At 43.2% G+C, this 20,233-nt stretch overlaps 2 protein-coding genes across 4 annotated transcripts; one reads left to right on the top strand and one right to left on the bottom strand.

Moving 5' to 3' along the window:
• Positions 1 to 1,695: 1,695 nt before the first annotated feature.
• Positions 1,696 to 8,797, bottom strand: TBCB (tubulin folding cofactor B). The gene is made up of 6 exons (XM_075608737.1): positions 8,509 to 8,797; positions 6,694 to 6,837; positions 6,094 to 6,190; positions 4,680 to 4,871; positions 4,075 to 4,147; positions 1,696 to 3,887 (listed from the first exon to the last, which is right to left on the bottom strand). The coding sequence occupies exons 1-6, from the start codon at positions 8,623 to 8,625 to the stop codon at positions 3,770 to 3,772; spliced, it is 741 nt and encodes a 246-aa protein (XP_075464852.1). The 5' UTR covers positions 8,626 to 8,797; the 3' UTR covers positions 1,696 to 3,769.
• A 206-nt stretch (positions 8,798 to 9,003) lies between these two features.
• Positions 9,004 to 19,840, top strand: LOC142499409 (sphingolipid delta(4)-desaturase/C4-monooxygenase DES2-like). 3 transcript variants are annotated; one of them, XM_075608734.1, is made up of 4 exons: positions 9,004 to 9,110; positions 11,537 to 11,681; positions 12,551 to 13,293; positions 18,243 to 19,840. In XM_075608734.1, the coding sequence occupies exons 2-4, from the start codon at positions 11,600 to 11,602 to the stop codon at positions 18,384 to 18,386; spliced, it is 969 nt and encodes a 322-aa protein (XP_075464849.1). In that variant the 5' UTR covers positions 9,004 to 9,110; positions 11,537 to 11,599; the 3' UTR covers positions 18,387 to 19,840. The 3 variants fall into 3 exon arrangements, with proteins under 3 accessions (XP_075464849.1, XP_075464848.1, XP_075464850.1); XM_075608733.1 differs by lacking the exon at positions 9,004 to 9,110 and adding an exon at positions 10,827 to 10,925; XM_075608735.1 differs by lacking the exons at positions 9,004 to 9,110; positions 11,537 to 11,681 and adding an exon at positions 10,851 to 10,925.
• The last annotated feature ends 393 nt before the right edge of the window (positions 19,841 to 20,233 follow it).

Here is a 20,233-nt window from a genome sequence, read left to right as displayed (position 1 = left end):
GCTCGGGTTGCTGCTGCCTCTGTGTATCATGGGCGAGGCGGACAGGAGCCCTCCCAGGCGGGATTCTCTCACACATATGGCAGGAAAGAGAGGGGTGGGGGGGGGGGAGAAATAAGGGGGGGGAGAAAGAGAAGGGTGGGGGGAGAAAGGGGAGGGGAGAAAGAAGGGGAGGGGGAGAAAGAGAGGGAGATGCAGCATACCACTGCAGTGAGCCGGATTCAGCCATAAGATTAGCCGCCCTGTCACTGCTATATTTCATCTCCTATCGGCACCGCTGATAAGAGGAAGAGAGAGAAATTTGAGAGGGTGGGCGCTCTCTCTCGCAGAGTGGAGAGGGGGGGGGCTGGTGTCTGTGTGTGTGATTGTAAAGTGGGAGAGTGTGTAAGTGGGAGAGTATGGGAGTGTGTAAGTGGGAGAGTATCACCCACCCTGTCTCATACACACACACACACACACACACACACACACACTCTCAATATCTTATTTAATATATATATATATATATATATATATCTCTTAACTGCTCTATACCTACACTGCTTTCTTCCAGATCTGACTCTCAAGCTTCACACAGGAGACATTGGAATTCCTCCTAACCCAGAATACAGGTAGGGAACACCTCCCCTCCAATATATAACATTGCGGGAATGAGGGTACCTGGACATGGAGGGACTGCGGATCAAGTAAGATCCCAGGCGGGATTGCTGCTTTAGAAAATTGTGAAGCGGGGGCATTCTGACACTGGTTAAGGGGTTCAGGAAACTAGTCATTCACAGGAATAAAAAAATACTCGAGAAAGAACAGTTTTGTTCGAAACGTATGGGAGGAGGTTGTTTTTTCTGTCTGTGGATCCAGTATCCGTTATGTAGTTAAATAAACCCCTTTTTTTTTAGCTACTTTGCTGGTGAGTCTTAGTTTGTATGAGGAGCGGCTGTTTCCTGATTTCATCCTTAACTAGTCATTCACATCTGGCTTTTTTTCCCCATATTAGTGAGGTCATCCGACACACACACACACACACACACCTAATTGCAGTAAAGAATAAACGTAATACAATAAACTGCAATGTCAAAAACGAATGTTATTAGTTATTTCTAGGAATGTATTCAATTTCTTTTTAAAAAAAGACGGGGCTAGGTGGAGAGATTTTTTGGGTTCGGTGAGTAGATTTTTGGGTGATTTGTCAAGCACTGCTTATATGAATGTCATATGGTGGTGTTTTTTCTCGTACAATTCCCTGGCACAGAATGGGACGTTTTGGCACTGCCATTTCATCGGTAAGGTATTGAGGGTTTTTAGGGTAAGGGGTTAATATTAGTTATTTACCGTCGCGGTGAAACTTCCGGGGGTTAGCTGTCCCCTGCAGCAAGTTGGCCGCACCAAAACATTATAGACCGCCCCTTGCATATTTACATACTAAATATATGGTCCCCTCTGGAGACTGAAGTCGGGATTCTTAGTGGTCTTTGGAATAAATTAACAATTTAAATTTTTCAAAACACTTGTCAGTGCCGTTATTTAATGTATATTTTGTGCACTTACACCCCTTCTGAACCTACCAGTCTACCTGGCATAGCAGCTGGCCCTCAAAGGCAGGTTTTTGTTTGTTTCCCCCCGGAGTGCAGTCGTCTTTTCGCTCCCCTAGATTCCTCCCCCCCACCACCCACCAATAAAAAAAAAAGTGTATAACCAGTATTTAACATCATTTTGTTTATTCATCATACAGTATTTCACAAAAGCCTTATAGCAAGTGTTAAAGAAACAATGAGGGCTTTTTTCCATGCCAATATATTAGGAGTACTTTAAATGGTACTATGTGCAAATGTATGGCAATGATGAAATATTGGATAATTACAATATTCATATACTATTTCACTAAACTCATATCTGGTGATATCAGGCTACCATAAACAGGGGGAAAAAAAGCCAATGTTTAATCACCTACCTCAGGCTGGTGCAAACCTTACTCATCTATGGCCACTTGGGTTATTAATGGCTTAATATTTGCATACATAGGGGTACCAAGATTTTTTTTTTTTTTTTTTGTGCATCAAAATTCTAGTGCTAAAAAGTAGTACAACGCATCCTAAAATTTGCGTCGTGTGTGAGGGGGGGGCGGCGGCTTTCATATCATGCACAATCCATTACTTGAAATGAAGTTTGACACATAGCATTATGTTGAAAATCTGATATAATTTACTGGAAGTTAAAACAAAACTGGCTAGAACTAGTTAGTAAATATAAATTAGTGTAAAATAATTTACAATAGCCAAAATAAATACATTTTGTTAACCTATAAATGAAACGTCCGTGGAGTCAAAACACATTTTTAATTGGATGCATAGCAACTTAACTATACAGACTTCAGGGTTTACCCACTCTGAGCTCAAAAACATTCCTTTTAGTACAAACCAATAACATCTGTATTCCTCGCAATCCTATTCTGTGCGCGCAAGTGCACTGTAAAATGAGCTTTCCATGAGCCAATTTTTATGCCAAAGAAGCAGTTTGCAATGTTTACTACATAGGTCCCAGAGATGATACGCGTCGCTTTATTTGTAGAGTTTTATATTGTATACTTCCTCACTCTGTGCCTGACTGCATTCCTTGGCAGTACATTAGCCTTAGGCATCAAAGGCATTACTTTTTTTGCTATAGGGCTTTGTATGAAATCCTATTACATAACCCTATTGTAAAAAAAGAGAGAGAATGGGAGAGGGTAGTGGGGGAGAGGAGGATGTGATGGCAAAAACATTTGAGTATTTATATCTCTGGTGGGGACTTTAATTCTCTCATCACACAGCGGACACAATTACGAGACAGTTGTGGAGCGCTGGGATGGACTCAACACTAAACAGCCCAGCTAACAACTCCGTCTAAACAGCCAACGAGTTTGCCAACAAACAAGGGAACCAGCAAGTTAACAAAACACAGCTAACCAACAGAGCAAGGAATACATTATACAAAAACCATACATTTGGTCATCAGGAAAATTAGTCTGGAAAAACGGTATATACAGTGTGTATCCATTTAAATGCACACCCCCACACACTAGAGCTGGAGTATAAGTAAGGATGTGTGGGTTTCTGGGGAAGGGGAATTGGGAGACATTTGAACAATGCATTTACCAGTTTTTCTTACTACTCCCCTTGTACTGGCTTTGTCTTGAGAGCTGGGCTGCTAGAAGAGGTGACAGTTTGCTTTTAACCAGAAATAAAAAGATGATTTTTTTCAGTTCAATCTGCAATCCCGAAGTATAAAAGGCAGACAGGCACTCACAGGATTTGCTAATAGCGCTAGAAATTTGATAGGTAATGAATGTTTTGCTCATTGCAGTGATCTTAATCAGAGCGCTGACTTGAACATTGATCTCCTTATGTGTCTGTGTATGTGTGTTTGTGTTTCTTTTACCCCTGTATATAAAACATTTTCAGTCTATACACCTCAAAACAGCATGTAAAGCTGCAGTCCCATTAACACCACACCAGAAAAAAAAATATATATATATTATACATCTCATTTCCCAGCAGGCAGTTGTACAGCCTGATTACTGCAGCTATGAAAATCACCTCTGCATCATACCTGCGTCCCCTTGTGTCGTTTTATTTTTTGGGCCAAGTGGGACTGCAGCTTTGAGCAAAAAAAAAAAAAAAAAAAAAAACATTTAACAACCCACAGATTTACTTGTTTTCACTATCAATATGCCGAAGGGGAAAATGGCAGGATGGGGCACAACCGGTTGGAAATGAATGGTGCGTAGAGGGAGGGGTCACATCTCATCATCAAGACCAAAATCTTCTTCTGGGTAGTCTCCAACTGTGACGGACTGAGGCTTGACGAATGCGCCGTACTTAGGCAGGCATGTGAAATATTGTTTGCCGTTGACACTGGAAGGAAGAGAGGACAAGGTCACCATGCTTGGGAGTGGCAAACTCCCAGGTCTCTTCTGTGTGAGTAACGGTGTCATCCTGCAGGAGAAAGAGGGACAGATTCCCAGGTCCCCTTTGTCACTATCACCCTGTGGGATGGGGTGAGGGTGAGGGGGGGAGGGGGAAAGAGGAAAAGACCACTTACCTGCCATCATGTTTTCCAAAAGGTTCATCATACTTCACACCGACCCAATAACCAACTTTAAAGTCAGTTAGACCTGAAAAAGGACATGGCATAGAATTTCTATAGGGACCTTATCAATGCCCAGAGACCCATATTAAAATAATAACTATTATCCTCTCTTGTAATTATCATTAATTAGCCAACTACTTATGTACATTGATTCCCCTAACTTCAAATTAACTGACCATTTTAAAATTGTGATTGTAATAAAATGAATAGTAATTAGAATGATGGCGTTTAATCTCACTACAATTATTAACGAATTCCTTTATTAATAGTGGGTATTGAATGCTTTACTTAAATTACTTGCTAATAAAGGTCAATGCAAGTGGAAATTATAGTTATAATTGGATTGATAATATACAGATGGATATTATTTACAATAATGTACAATTACATTCATTCTGTTCAGTGTATTGAACACAATGCGATTTTCCAGCTGTGTCAGTGTCAAAGGGTATCAGTGCTCCATCATGTCTATCACTATGCCCCCCACTGACAAAGGTTTGAGGTCATCACAACCAGACGAATAACAATGTGCTACCTACCCGCCATGCAATACTTACCCACGTACATGACAGTCCCCCGCTTGGAAGGCTGTCCAGCTGCTTGCACCTCACACCTCGACCCTGGAAGGATAGATTCTGCTGCCGCCTTCTCCTCCTCCATCTTGCGCTCATGCTCCGTCTCCTTCTCTGCTGCTTCCCCCTCGTTGAACTTCCCCAGCTTGTTCCGCTTTAGGAAGGAGCGCACAGAGTCTGGGAGGAAAAAGGGGGAAGGTGTAGGTGCCAGAGGGTGAATGCACATTCAAACACCACAGAGGCACCAAAAATTACAAGGAACTACTTTCTGTAATATAGACATCTATTACAGAAAATAGTTCTACGTGTATTGATATCAATATACACAGCTGTATGGGTCAACTTTCAGCAATAGATATGAGTCACACAGAAGTACGGTACTTCTTGTGATATGAAAACAATACAGAGCAGTTCAGAACTATTTTACGTTATAGAAATGTTAATATGCAGAACCATTTTCTACAATAAGAAATATTAATGCACAGCTACACTATCGATTCACAAACCTATGTGGAGTCACAGAACTACTTTGAGATATATATATATATATATATAGACCATACGATACCGGTTGCAACACGACATCAAGGGACAGCACGCAGGTAAGTAAATCAAAAATGTTCTATATTTGATAGAAGACACAAAAACCGACGTTTCCGTCCCCCAGTGGGACCTTTCTCAAGGTGGTGCACCACCTTGAGAAAGGTCCCACTGGGGGACGGAAACGTCGGTTTTTGTGTCTTCTATCAAATATAGAACATTTTTGATTTACTTACCTGCGTGCTGTCCCTTGATGTCGTGTTGCAACCGGTATCGTATGGTCTGTTATTGCTTTATGGGATAAGCACCAAAACTTATTTACTTGCATATGGTGTGCCGGCTGTGCATTGGAATATATATATATATATATATATATATATATATATATATATATATATATATATATATATATATATATATATATATATATATATATATATATATATATATATATATATATTTATATATATTATAGATAGAGAGAGAGAGCTCTCAATATGCACTGAAGTGCCTTTAGTCTTATTTTTACATTAGGTACTACTTTGTGACATTACTACACTTTGTGTTAGGAGTGCAGTTACTGCATTTGGGCGAGTCAATATATGGGGTAGAAATAATGCGCAGCTGTGATCAGTCACTTGCCTGTCACCAGCAACAAACACAATTCCCACACGGAAGCATAGACTACTTTATGTAATATTACTAGGCTTTGTATTACAAGTGCTGGGGCTTCTTTTGGGGCCTCAGCAGAGTAGAAACAATGCGCAGCTCTGATGAGTCACTTGACTATCTTCAGCCCTGTGACTACTTTATGTAATGCCAATAAAGAGCCGGCAGAGGGATTAGTCAGGGTATATACCTGGTCTTTTCTCATAGGACTCCTGGGATATCTCATATTTCTCCACCCTGGAGAGGTCCTCGTACTCCCCAATCCTTGCTCCGCTCTTATCTATCACCTGCAGGTAATTAATCATTAATAGGCAAAAGGATGTTAAGGAACTTATTAATAAAGAGTTAAAGGACTGATCGGCATCTTAATGTTATAGGGCTGGTATTAGCCATTAATAAACCCCCCCTCCCCTCCACCTCCAACCTCCCCCCACAGCAGAACTGGCCCAGTTAGGATTAAATGAATGCCAGGAATTTTAAACCATATATTATCCTAAATTAATGATATTAAACAGAACGTGTTATAGGATTCTATTTAAATAATAATGATAAATATATAAGGTTTCCTAGGGTTGTGACCAACAATTAATTTCTACAGCATAGGGCGAATTCCATATGATTACAAGGAGTTATGTTTTTTGTTTCAATAAGATCAAGAGGTTAAATATAGGATCAGAAGAGTTATGGGTCAGGAAGTCATGGGATCAGAAGACATGTTTACTTGTTTTGGGGTTTAATAAATGGGATCATGAGGAGTTATGGGGGTATTTAGAGGGTTAATGTTACCCACATGGATCCTGCAGCCATCGTCCACAGGATAAGACCCCAACAGAGAGTCATCTCTGTCCAGATTGAGGAGGAAGGTGTTCTCCATATTGTAGAGCTGTAGATCCATACATGAAGCCGGAGTCCCTACTACCAGCTCCAGCTTACACTGCAATAGATTGGTGAAGAAATCATTATCTTATTGATGTAGCCGAGCTCCCCTGTTAATTCCGTTGCAGGGTGGGAGGTTGCAGGGGTGAAAGGAGCCGCCGGAGCGGGCCGGGAGTGCAAGGGCCGCCATTTTGGATCTTGCGCATGCGCAGACAAAGAGGTATGCATGTGCAGTCAGGTTGTGCGGCGGCCATCTTAGGTGGCTCCGCAGATAGTGCTGCAGGACTACAAGTCCCAGGATCCTTAGGGGGGGGGAGGGGATTCACACATGGGCAGTCTGAGCCAATAGGGCCTCGAGGAGGGGAGACACAGGATATCCCCTGGTACAAGAGCAGTGCCAGTAGCCCCTGGACTAGGCCAGACTTCCCCCACAGGCACATCAGAAACAGTATTGTACGGAAGGCCCCAGATAGGGACCCTCCCCTTATTACTGTTGTAGTGGCTGGACGGGGACACGGTGCCCTGCGGTCTGGGACCAGGCCACCTCAGACATTGTGTGAGACCCTCCAGCTGAAACTCACACAGCAGATCGGGACTCATAAAAGGAGAGGGGATTGTTGGAGGACCTACAAGCGTGGGACCAGACTGATCCTCTATTTCACCAGCTGCACCTGGAGCATCCAGGCAGGTATAAAATGGACCAACGGTTCATCAGGGTAGCGCTACCTCAGACATTGGGTGGGACTAACACTGGGATATTGGTGCCACCGAACACCAAGTACTTTGGGGGTTCTCACCCATGTTATTGTGGTCATACTGTGGGTTACAATTATATTGTTATTGTATGCGTCAGTAAACAGTTATACCTGGTAGTGCATTACTATTTTTGTGATTGGTTTCTGTATAGGGTTATCCCGCCCACGCTGGGATCCCTCATTATGGAGGCGCTGTACCATAAAGGAGAAAACTCACCCCAGGCTCCAGAGGGAAGAGGTTTAGGCCTCCTGTGAGCAAACCGATATCAGCACACGTAGTTCACTTAGTCATAGGGAAAGGGGGCTACATGTAGAACACCAGAAAATGTTACCTTCAAGCCACAAGCTACTGCCCAATCCCCTGGTAACCACCAGAAGTCTTTTCCAACAAGCCCCTCCTATAACTCCTCCAGATACATTATAGGACCAAGAAGAATTATTGGCTCTCCGCAAGCTGCAGACCAAGCAATATCCTACACGTGTGCTTTTTTTTTTAAAGAAATTACTTCTGTACTATGAGAAAATACTTGTTTTTTTTCAACTGCAACTCTGAATGACTTAATGTAACAAGTCTTTTATTTCTATAGCAACCATTTACCAAAAGTCACAGATACCGAGTCAATACTCCTCTGCAGCCATTTAGTGAACCCCCAAGCCGAATATTCACCGATCGATCAACAATTTAGCCAATTACTTGTGTGGCTTGTATTGATGGATGTGCATATTAAATGGGGGGAAATGACAGATTGGACTGCGGCTTTAAAACTCGGGATGGGTTACATTTAGGCCCCTTCACCGACAACTCCCAAAAAACATCCCCGTATAACCAAGCCCCTCTCCCGTTTTCTCTACCCCTTTTTCGTCCCCGTCCCCCGGTAACCTGACTCTCACATGAAACCAATACTCTACCCCCATTGCAGGACAAGCCCCTCCCTTGCATATAGCCACGGAACCTCCATCTTTTTTGTTCCCACCTTAAGCTCGGCCAGTGTGATGCCGCGGTTCAGTCGTTTGTCGGCAGTGAAGGAGTTAAGGCTGCTGCTAATCCGTACGTTGACAGTAGGCGCCGAGCTGACGGTAACACCGCTCATCTTGAGGCAGATCTCAAACCCGGGGCTGATGAGAGCTCAGCTACAAGCGTGAACAAGGCGAGCTACAGGGTGAACGAAGCGGCCAATCAGTGAGAGGACGTGTGCGACCGGAGCCAATTGGACATTAGGGCAGGGTAATTGAAGGCGGGACAAACAATCACTGGCTGATGCCTGCAAATTGGCTAAAGTAAAGCCAATTAGAGAGGAGGAAAGGTAGAGAGGCGGGACTGACCTAAGAGCCATCTCCTTACCGAAGAGCCAATCACAGTGGGCTGCTGGCATACCAGAATGCAGGATAACCAATCAGAGATGAGTGCCAATCCGCGCCCCCAAGCCTCCCTTTCCGCGGCCAATTACAGATGGGAAGTGGGCAAGGTTCCAGGCGCAGCCAATTAGAACAGAGATAAGAGGCGGGATGTCACCTCTTTCCGCCAATTGGCAGGAGGCTTGGTGAAACTGCGCCACTTCTGTTGCCAGCCTCAATGGTGAGGAATAGGCGGTTTTGTCCGCTGCGACGTCACCTGAAACGCAAACAGAAATGGCGGACAGAGTAGGCGTGACTAGGAGAATTTAAAGAGGAACACACATTAGTGCGGGAAGCACTAATTGAAATAATTTAAATTTAAAGCTATATACCTCAATACTATATATCGTATTCTCTTGTTTCCTCTCCAACTTCTTTTTTATGCTACCCAAAATAAGGCTTGTTTTATAGTTCGTTCACACATGCGTGCGCTAATGCGCGTGCACGTGAAGCACACTTTTTGTGTGTACAGGTCTGCTGTGCGTGACAGGTGGGCGTGGCTATAAAGTCACACCCGGCTTCACACACAACCACAAGCTCAACCTGCACATCAATACCAGTCCCACTCCTCTTTACCAACCTATTCTCCCCCTTTCTCCCTCAGTGACTCCTACCACCCTCTTCCTCCCCTTACAGACCTCCCCCCCTCCAAGGGGTAAATTAATCAAGCTGCGTCGGCGGTTAGTGAACCCCCCCCCCCCTCATCACAGTCACGCTGTGATTGGCTTGGCAGTGTCACGTGATGCAGCAGCAGCGCAAAAATATAATTTTTCATGTATTTGCTGTGATCTGCCGCGCCATCGCTCAGGCTGCGGTCCCAGTCACTGCCACGCCGTGCGCTGTGCGTGCACCGCCCCTCAATGGGGAAGGGCCCAGTACGCACCTTCACGCTGAAGGTGCAGCCGCACCGTGCTGCCGCACCGTGCTGCAAGTTTTTTTTAAACTCAATGAAATTGAGTTTAAACCTTGCGACGGAGGCAAATCCCCGACCACGCCCCCTCCTGTCGCAAGCTCCCTCTCCCCTCAGATCGCGGTTAGCGCTGTGCATGTGCCGGGCACGCGTGTCACAGACATGACTGGGATCGCAGCCTCATAGCCGTGTGCGCGCGTCTCGACTTTATCAACGTCAGCCTTCCACAGCCAATTGTAATTGACGCACGCACGCGCACTTTATTACACGCGTAAAGAGCAGTGACGGGATAATAGATAATAGATGACACCAGAAGGCTTATAGCATCAGAAAGGCATAAAGCTGTAATTTTTACATAACAAAAATATTTTCCTTGGGGATTTAAAAAAAATGGCCTACTACTCTGTACATTTTAATAGGATTGCCCTCTTGTACATTTTAATAGGATTGCTTTTTTCCCACATTACCATAAACGTGAATCGAATTGTACTCTTATGTACAGCATTACCCTCTAAACATTAATAGGATCGACCTCTTAGAGACATAATTGTCCCATAGACTTTAGCAGGATCAAACTTCTACACACATCACCACCCCAACCCATAAACTTTAGTAAAATCACCCTATTACACAGAAGGTACCCCCATAAACTTTAATAGCATCACACTGTAAAAATCACAATTTCCCTAAAAATTGTGATCACTCTAAAAATTGTGATCACCCAGTACACACTACAGTTGGGCGATGTTTTATGGGCTAGTGCTTTCACCCCATACAGTTGCTGAGTATTTCGGATTTTGACACAAGGAGTAGCTGAACAGGTTTAACAGGTTAACCGTTTATAGGGTGTGACATTCTCTAGCAGCGTATTCTAAAGGTTTAACAACTTCTACCCATAGTCACATGGACGCCTTATCTCTTATAGGATTTTTTTAGTTTACACAGAGGGCGTATTCTATAATAGTGCTGATTATAAGGTGAGATAGCACCTCCCTTCTCCATTACGCTGTCACACACCTTGTCACTCTGTTTCTCTGTCTGTCTTGCTTTGTCGTTCCACTGGAGAGGTTCCTATAAACATTAAAGGTGATGTACCCATAAATTGTAATGGCAATTCTTTTAATTGCAGCCTGCGCTTTTAATTTTAAGGGTGACCCTAAGAAAGGGTGGGCTTTTTAAATTCTAATAGCTACCCTGTTAACTACAAAAGATCCTAATGTAATTGTTACCCTATTAAGTATGGGTGGTCCTTTTAATTTTAACTGTGGCGCTATTAAATATGGGTGATCCTATACATTCTAAGGGTAGCATTTTCTATTGCAAGTGCGCCTAATAATTCTAAGATTTACCTTTTATATACGCTATGGGGAATCCTATTCTACTGGTAACCCTATTAAATACAGGATACCCTATTCTAAGGACTACAGGCAATCCTAATAATTTTAATGGTGATCCTACAAACTACAAGTGACCCTATTAATTGTCGGGATGACACAATTAACCACAATAGATTGCGTTACTGTTGAAGCTGACCCTTTAAATGACAAAAGGAGCTTATTAACTACGGCTGACCGTATTAGTGCTATAAACTAAGGGGTGTCCATGTGAATTGTAAGCCTGACCATTTTAGTTATGGTTTATCCTACTAATTCTAAAGCAGCTCCCATTAATTACATATTACCTAATGTTTTTTACAGGTGGCCCTGTTAATTGTATGACGTGGCCCTATACACTCTGCAGGGTGACACTATAAAAGCATCATGGGTAATAGGGTCGTACGGGGTGACTTCGAGTGGGCTTACACCGACCAGCCCCACTCACAACGGAGAAAAGAGATATTGGGTGAGTATAGATTGAAGTCTATGGAGGTTTAAAAAAAAAACAGTTTTTATGGGGGTTAGGTGTTCTTTAAGATAATTCCCCAGCACTATGAGATGATCGCAAGAGTTTTGCAGCCTAATGAGACATCCTTTTGAGTGAGTGAGACTGCCCTGTAATGAGTGGCACTATCTTATAGTAGGACTGCCTTAATTCCCAGTGTATACAGTAGATATTCCATATTCGTATTGAGGGCAGGGATGTCATTGTCATGTGGTGGGGGTCACAGTTGTCAACTGGTTGCTTAGAAAATTTAGACTACATCACAAAAACTAGACCGACTGGTTTTGCGGTTGCCAAGAGAAAGGAGCTGCTGCATAGTTTTGGGGTAGGGGAACAAACTCACTTGCTCCCTTTATGTCACTGTCTTCCTGTGTAGGGGAGGGACAGACTCCCAGCCTCCCTGACATCAATTAGTAAGCGATTACACCTCTTATTCCATAAGAGCTCCAGCTCCTGACACTATTATCTCCTAAATCAGCTAGGGATACCCCTTTAACTTCTAAAAGCTTGGCCTCCCTGACCTTATCTTATAAATCTGCAAGCGATTCTTCCTCTCAGCCCAGAAGAGCTAGGCCAACCTGACACCCATTACCTTATAATGATGCCTTCTCTTATTCCATAAGAGCTCAGCCTCCCTGATTCTATTAGCCTATAATACGGTAAGCCAGGCTCGCTCTTATCTGATTACAAAATGTCTTCATGTGGCTGAGCTTCCATTAATTGTGGGGATATACAACATTCCAAATTACAGCATACAGTCCCCTCTGCTGACCCCTAAATGTGTTCCTGTGGCCGATCTAATAACTGTTCTCCCCCTCCCTCCACTCCAGCGAAGTACCCTCAGATCAAGAACCTGATGGGATCAGACCCCAACCTCAAGTGGATTGTCTCCTGCATGGTCCTCACTCAGCTGTTCTCCTGCTTCCTTGTCCGCGATTTGCCATGGAAGTGGTTGCTCTTCTGGTCCTATGTTTTGGGCGGGGTTATCAACCACTCGCTGACCCTGGCCATTCATGACATCTCCCACAACATTGCCTTTGGGAACAAGGCAGCACGGTGGAACCGCTTTTTTGGAATGTTTGCCAACCTTCCCATCGGCATGCCTTACTCCACGTCCTTCAAGAAGTACCACATTGACCACCACCGGTACCTTGGTGGGGACGGTCTTGACGTAGACATCCCTACAGACTTTGAGGGACGCTTCTTCTGCGACCCGCCACGGAAGGTCATATGGATTGTCCTACAGCCTTTACTCTATGTCCTTCGTCCACTCTACGTTAACCCCAAGACCATCACCTACCTTGAGGTTATCAATGCTGCAGTCCAGTTCTCCTTCGACCTGGTGGTCTACTCTTTGTGGGGTCTGAAGCCTGTGGTCTACCTGCTAGCCGGGTCCATCCTTTCCATGGGTTTCCACCCCATATCGGGTCATTTCATAGCTGAACACTACATGTTTTTACGGGGTTACGAGACCTATTCCTACTATGGACCCCTCAACTGGTTGACCTTCAATGTTGGCTACCACATGGAGCACCATGACTTTCCTAGCATCCCTGGCAGCAAGCTACCGTTGGTAAGATAATGGGGTTGGGGGAGAACAAAGGAGGACCTTGTTTAGTAATTTTAGGGTCAAGGAAGCTGAGCTCTTTAAAGTACAAGAGGGGACATTGCTTGCAGATTTAGAAGATAATCGGGTCAGGGAGGCTGAGGAGTGGCTCACTTGCCAATATATAAGCTTTAAAAGGGTCAGAGAGGCCAAACTCTTATGGGATAAATGGGGTAATCACTTGCAGATTTATAAAATAATGAGGGCAGGAGGCTGAGCTCTTATTGGATAAGAATGGGAATTGCTTACTGATGTGGCCCCCTTACCCTATGCCTGAGGCTGCACTTATAGTGCCGGCGATGCAATGGTCAGGCTATGGTCGCTGGAAAATCAAACAGAGATGACTTCCAGCAATTGCAACCAATCCGTCGCTGCACCGCGCTTAGTATAAGCGCAAGCGACGGCGTAAATGCATTTGTTTTGCTGCAATGTCGCGTCGGTGTTGCCGGCACTATAAGCGCAGCCTAAGGGAACTACGTGGCAACTACACGTGCTGCTATACCTGTTGCTCACAGGAGGCCTAAGCCTTGCAGTGCAGAGCCTCCACCCATCAGGGATCCCAGCGTTGGTGGGATAACCCATCACAGGAACCGATACACAGTAAAGAATAATACACCACACTATGTATATAACTAAGGTTTACTGTATACGCCTACCAACACATACACACTTACTGTACAATAACGGTAATAACTGTACCCACAGTGTACACCCAATGACCCAAAACGGGGTTGTTCCCCCAAAGTACTGGGGGTGCTGTGGCACCAATACCCCTGGCGTCCTGTCCCAGCAATTCCCACCCAAGTGAGAGGTAGCGCTACCCCCTGTGGATGTAGGTGCACGTTGGGTACTTGCCTGGGTACTCCAGTACCCAGGTGCTGCTTGGTGTAGTGAGTTGGAGCTGGTCATACGCAGCGGGTCCTCCAACACAAATCCCCTCTCTCCTAACGGATCCTCCTCGTGAGGTGAGCTCCACCCGGAGAGTCTCACCTGAATGTTCTGGGGCACTGCGGCCTGGTCCCACAGTGTGTGTGGCAGTCTGTCCACTGGTGTAACACTGGTACTAAAGGGGTATCCTGGAACCAGGGTCACGTGTGATGCATGAATAGCTCCAGTTAGCTTAACTCATGCCTTCCCTCTTCCAAAGCACAACAAGTCCTTTTGTCTTTCTAAGTTTTATTGCGAAGTCAAGAAAACAAAGGGTTCTTGTAGATGGAGTAGTATGGTAGAGTGTGCTTCTCTAGAAGTGCTGTGAATCACCGGGTAAGGCGTGTGTAAAAACAGAAAGGCCTTGCTGGGGCTAATTTCATGAAGGTACTCACTCACTCAGTGTCCTGGGTGGAAAGGAAGTACAGTATATGGCTTTCTGGGAACAGGAATAGTCTGAGGATGAGACTATCTGTGAATACAGACAGGGGAGTAAGGGAAACTCCACTAAGCCAGGGGGATTAAGGGGGTTGCCAAGACAACCTGGTTATGAGCTAACTGGAAAGCCCAGATGCAACAAATGTGTCAGTTCCACAGGCACTGTGTGTTTTCAGAGCAAATGTACATGCAGCTGAATTAAGGAGGGGGATAAACAGAAATATACATCTTGTTCCAGGACAAGGGGAGAGTCCCTATCTGGGGCCTTCCCTATAACACTGAACTTAGGTTGGCTAAGGGGCAAGATCTAGGCCTAGTCCAGGAGGCACTGCTCCCTGGACACTACCTGCTGTCTTTCTGCCTCCTCCGGCACTGAGCACGCTGGCTCCTTGTCCCAGAGGATAGCCTGTTTCACCATCAGCTCTAATTCCATTGGCTGGGACAGTCCCATGTGTGCAGTCCCTCCCTCGGAGGATTCTGGGACATGTAGTCCCGCCGCTGTGTGTGCGGAGCCCATGCGCAACTAGCAATATGGCCGCCCCCACACTCCCTATTGCGCGTAGCTCCGGCCGGACCACCACAGTTCCCCTTTCACTGGAGGTAAAGACGGGGACTCGGCTACACTGATTAATAAGATAATGGGGTCAGGAGGCTGAGCTCTTATGGTATAAATGGGGCTATTGCTTAGTAAATTAATAGAATAATAGGGTCAGGGTGGCCAAGAATGTATGGGATAATAGGGGGAAATATTTCCTGTTTGTGATAATTTGTTGCCAATATTCCCAGCAGTTTGAGCTGTAAACTGGAACAATAGATAATGTTACCGTTTTAATGTAAGAATACATTGTAGCCGCTGAGTTACACTGACTGTAGGATTCATTTGAAACTGAAAGAAAGCCATTTAGTGAACCATGGGAAACAGGATTTTGCTGATCGATAACGGGAAAACCAATCGGTAGCTTAGGTCATTAGTTTTCAATAAAGGTAATCAAATATTGCATTTGTTTTATACAAAAAAAATTAAAACCGTTTTTTTAAGATACTTGGATTGCCTTTTTAACAATCGAAAATAAGAATGCTAATAACAATATACATATTGATACTAATAGCTAGAATATTAATATAAATATTCAAATGTATATCATGCTAATGAATATAACAATATTAATAGTAATATCAATAAATATAACTATGTATAATATTACGAATAAAAATATACGAATATTAAGGTAATAAAATGATGTATGTATATCAGTAAAATATAGAATATTAATCATGATGTTAATATTTCTAATATGCACCATTAATATAATGCTAATACTAATGATAAGATTATCATAGAAAATCATGATATGAATGCAAATAATAATATACATAACAATATAAATAATAGAGCTTGATAATTGTATTCTTATACTATGCATAATAACATAATTAATAATATCCATAATCTTATTGTAATATACAGCAGGGCCCCGGGAATACGGCGGGTTCCGTTCCAGGGGCCCGCCGTATTGTGAAATTCGCCAGAAAGCAGATCCGGTGATTTTCAGTTCTGTGCATGCACAGAACAGCGTTTTCGCCGTTCTGCGCATGCACAGCCTACGGTCTGTGCGCGCAGACAACGGTCTGCGCATGCACGCCGGGCACAACCGCCCGTTCTGCGCAAGCGCGACTCGGAATTAAAGATGGCGGCCCCCTTCTCGGTGCCGCCGTATCAGCGGATCGCCGAAAAGCGGGGCGCCGAGAAGCGGGGCCCTGCTGTATAACATTTTAATAACATGAATAATTCTAATATGCATACTATTAATAAAATATGTATAATGCTGTTAATAATAGCACATAATTATATTAATAAGTGAATAATTGTATTATTAATGTAGTAAGATGCATAATGATGATAATATGTATATTAATATTCATGGTGCAAATTGTATATGTATATACAGTGGTCGACAAATCACCAAAAAATCTACTCGCCGCCTAGTACCACACGTGTGCTGCTTGGGCCAATAGGAGCTCGCCACGATGTTAAATCCACTCGCCCGGGGCGTGCAAATGTATAGGTTTGTCGAACACTGTATGTATGTATGTATATATGTATGTGTGTGTGTATATGTATATGTATGTATATATATATATATATATATATAATGATAATCTAAATTAACAATGCTTATAATAAACTATTAGTAGTAATACTAATGTAAAATAATGGTAGTGCTAATACTATGCCGAATAGTGATATGTATGTTTATGATTATTGTAATAATAGTATATGGAACTTATACAGAATATTATTTTTATGTATATATGTGTAAGGAATAGATATATCGATTTGATATATCTCTCACACATGTATTGGTTAGAGCTGACAAGCTTATAAAAGGCACGGTGCCTCCCTGTGTATAGGGAGCAATGTGTAATACACAGTTTTATGGTTACACTTTAACTGGTTGCTAGCGGCGACATGTCTGGCTCCTTACTGAGGGCAAAGTGCGGCTCAGGCTTCATGTAGGTTAACTAGGCCGGACTTTGTATTGTGTGCTCTGTGGGGACGGGACCTGGGTGACACAAGGGACATGTCCATCACTTCTTGTGACTCCCCTTGTGTCACATAGCTTTATTTTATAATATATATCCAGTTTATCTTGTGAATAAGAAGTCACACCACTATGTGTGTGTGTGTGTTTATGTATAAACAGGGTTGCCAGCACTCCGGGTTTAACCCGGAGACTACGGGTTTTGACCACGGATCTCCGGGCTCCGGGTTTACCTAGTAAACCTCCGGGTGGTGTCATTTGGTGGTGACGGCAGCATCTCCCGGAGTCCTCCCGGCATGCATCCACCCCTGCAAGTAACTCCTGTTAGAATGGCCACGCGGCGTCAAATAGCGTCACCTTGTCAATGGGAATGCGATGTGACGTCACAGCATCACGTGATGCCCGTTGCCATGACAACGTGGCACCTCTGCGCCATAAGGCGTCCCGTTGTTATGGCAACTTGCCACAGTGTGATTTAGCATCACGTTGTCATGGCAACGCGGTCCCATGTGACGCCGCGTGGACATATTGACGGGAGATCTGGGAGGATGCCAGGGAGACGCTGCCGTTGAAGGTAAGCGCGAAATTTTAAAATGTATATGGTAAACCTACCCAGCCTAGAAATATTTAAAAGCAAGTATAAACCAACCTCACACTGATGATACCCATCAAGGTTGAAATATGTCTGTGAGTGGTTTGTACTTGCTTTGCTAGTCCCATGCTGTGTGAACGGCGATGCATCAGCTTAAATGAGCTCCATGTGAATGGATATTCCAGGCAAAAGGTGACACGTGTGCTCATTTGCATGTCATTTCCCAGAATCCCTTGCTGCAGTGGGAGCACTATATGCGAGGTCATAATGGTTGAAAGGCAGGGTTGCAGACCTGTCTAAGACATGTGAATGTGCTCACAAGTGATATTCTTTATTGGAGATAGAGATAGAGATATTAACCTTTTTTTTTTGATGTATAAGAAATTACATATAACTTTTCACTTCTTGTCCTGCAGGTGCGTCAAATCGCTGCTGAGTATTATGATACCCTCCCTTACCACACATCATGGGGGCGAGTACTATGGGATTTTATATTCTGCAAAGAACTGGGACCCTTTTCTCGTGTCAAACGAGTGTGTGAACTTGCGAAAAAAGACTGAGGACCTATGCAAAATAGATTATTTATTATATGTATGGTTTATTAACTGATTAAGAAGTCACATTACTTTATATTATAATATACACTGTTTATTTTGCATATAGGAAGTCACATCAATTTATATTATAATATATACGTTTTATGTAATGAAAGGTTGCACTGCTTTGTGTTCTAATATATGTGGTTTGTATAAGAAGTTACACATCTATATTTAAATAATAAGCCCCTCAGGACAGGGCAATAACTCCCCATTAATGCCAAGTGTAAAGAAGTTTTGCCTTATTACTTGAACCCTCGCCCCCCCCCCCAAGACATTAATGGTCTGGTAATCCACTATCCTAAAGGGATTATTAGGAATATGACAAGAGTTACCATTTCTATTATAATAATACCCTCCCACCTCATGTACCAATTGCGGCCCCCACTACCTCCTGTTTCCCTGGACGGATGATCCGCAAAGGCCCCCCTCCCGCTCCTCCAAATGGATGGACAGTCCTGCGACCCTCCCAGATGGACGTTATGCTCCTTCGGACCATCCCCCATTTCTCCAGACCATCCACTCACTCCTCCAGACTTGTGATGGACCTCCCTAACACTTGCTAATGGCTCCTTTGGAAGGCCAACAGACCTCCCACCCAACCAACCCATGTTTCTGTGCACCACGGACAGACCTCCCTTCCACACAAGCAACAAAAGTAATGAAATTAAATCCATTTAGCCTATACGTTTATAATATATATGGTTTATCTGATGTATAGGAAGTCATACCGCTTTATATAATAATGGTGCAGTGTGCTCATTATCAGTGTGTGAAGATACTCATCATCATTATACAGCAAAGCATATTAATTATCAGTGTACACTCTGCATCATTGCTTCTGCATGTTCATTATCCGTGTATAGAAACTATCGGTACATAGTGATACTCCGGTGACCGGTACCTATATTGTTACTCTGTTGATCTAATATACTGTAGATTGCAATGACCAAGAACGAGAATGTTTTGGTGCAAAAAGGAGAACATATCTCTTCTCCTCTGGCAACTACGAGTCTAACATTTGGTGACTCCATTCGAACACAAGGTTTATTCTGATGTGCAAAGTTTGGTTGAAATACGAGCAGGAGGTTGAGTGATTTAGGAGTTTCCATGCTGTTCCATGCCACCTCACTGCACCTTTGACATCATGGTCTCGGTTTTTCAGCTAATTTGGGGGGTCTAAAGATAATGTTCTGGGATTTTTATAGGTGAAATGTGAATGTATGGCAATTGATTCATGATGATTCAAATTTAAGTTAATATTTCATATTTGGGAATATCTCCATGTAATGAAGTGTTTGCACTGAACAAATTGTTGGTTTTCCATTATAAAGTATAATAAATAGATGAAAATATTGTACGGGATTGCTGTTTTCTGTAATAAAGTGTGTGTTCTAATAAAGAAATAAGATTTCCTATATTGTATTATTGATTCATTAAACATTTGGGTGAGGGGTGCCCAGTCCCGCTGCTGGAGGTCACTTTAACAGCTACTATGTCTTCTGTAAATTACACCAGACAGAGCGCTGGAATTATGTTAGACAAGTGAAAATATAAAATGGTGATATTCGTGGATAATAGTGTACTAACATTGAGCAGGCTGCTTATTACATTATCCATCCTATACCAAGAGCTTGATATGTTGGGTAGATTGGCCAACTTAAAGCTGCAGTTCAAGCTGATGTTTTAAAGGAAAAAAAATAAAAAATGTTTCCATTCAATATGTGCATCAATATATGTCTTTATATAGCGCCATTAATGTATATAGCGCTTTACAGCAGTAATACACCTGACAATCATATAAATAACAC

Source organism: Ascaphus truei, chromosome 7 (genome assembly GCF_040206685.1).
Source record: "Ascaphus truei isolate aAscTru1 chromosome 7, aAscTru1.hap1, whole genome shotgun sequence".
NCBI lineage: Eukaryota > Metazoa > Chordata > Amphibia > Anura > Ascaphidae > Ascaphus > Ascaphus truei.
Note: the sequence above shows the minus strand (reverse complement) of the source record. Positions and strands in the feature narration are given on the sequence as shown.

What these genes read in the sequence shown, in the direction of transcription:
- TBCB (XM_075608737.1), bottom strand. Translation starts at nt 8,625, where the DNA reads ATGAGCGGTGTTACCGTCAGCTCGGCGCCTACTGTCAACGTACGGATT. An exon ending in GTCCTATGAGAAAAGACCAG is followed by an intron (nt 4,872 to 6,093) that starts GTATATACCCTG and finishes TTTTCCTCCCAG; the next exon opens with ACTCTGTGCGCTCCTTCCTA. An exon ending in TTTGGAAAACATGATGGCAG is followed by an intron (nt 3,888 to 4,074) that starts GTAAGTGGTCTT and finishes TCTTCCTTCCAG; the next exon opens with TGTCAACGGCAAACAATATT.
- LOC142499409 (XM_075608734.1), top strand. Translation starts at nt 11,600, where the DNA reads ATGGGTAATAGGGTCGTACGGGGTGACTTCGAGTGGGCTTACACCGAC. An exon ending in ACGGAGAAAAGAGATATTGG is followed by an intron (nt 11,682 to 12,550) that starts GTGAGTATAGAT and finishes CCTCCACTCCAG; the next exon opens with CGAAGTACCCTCAGATCAAG. An exon ending in CTGGCAGCAAGCTACCGTTG is followed by an intron (nt 13,294 to 18,242) that starts GTAAGATAATGG and finishes CTTGTCCTGCAG; the next exon opens with GTGCGTCAAATCGCTGCTGA.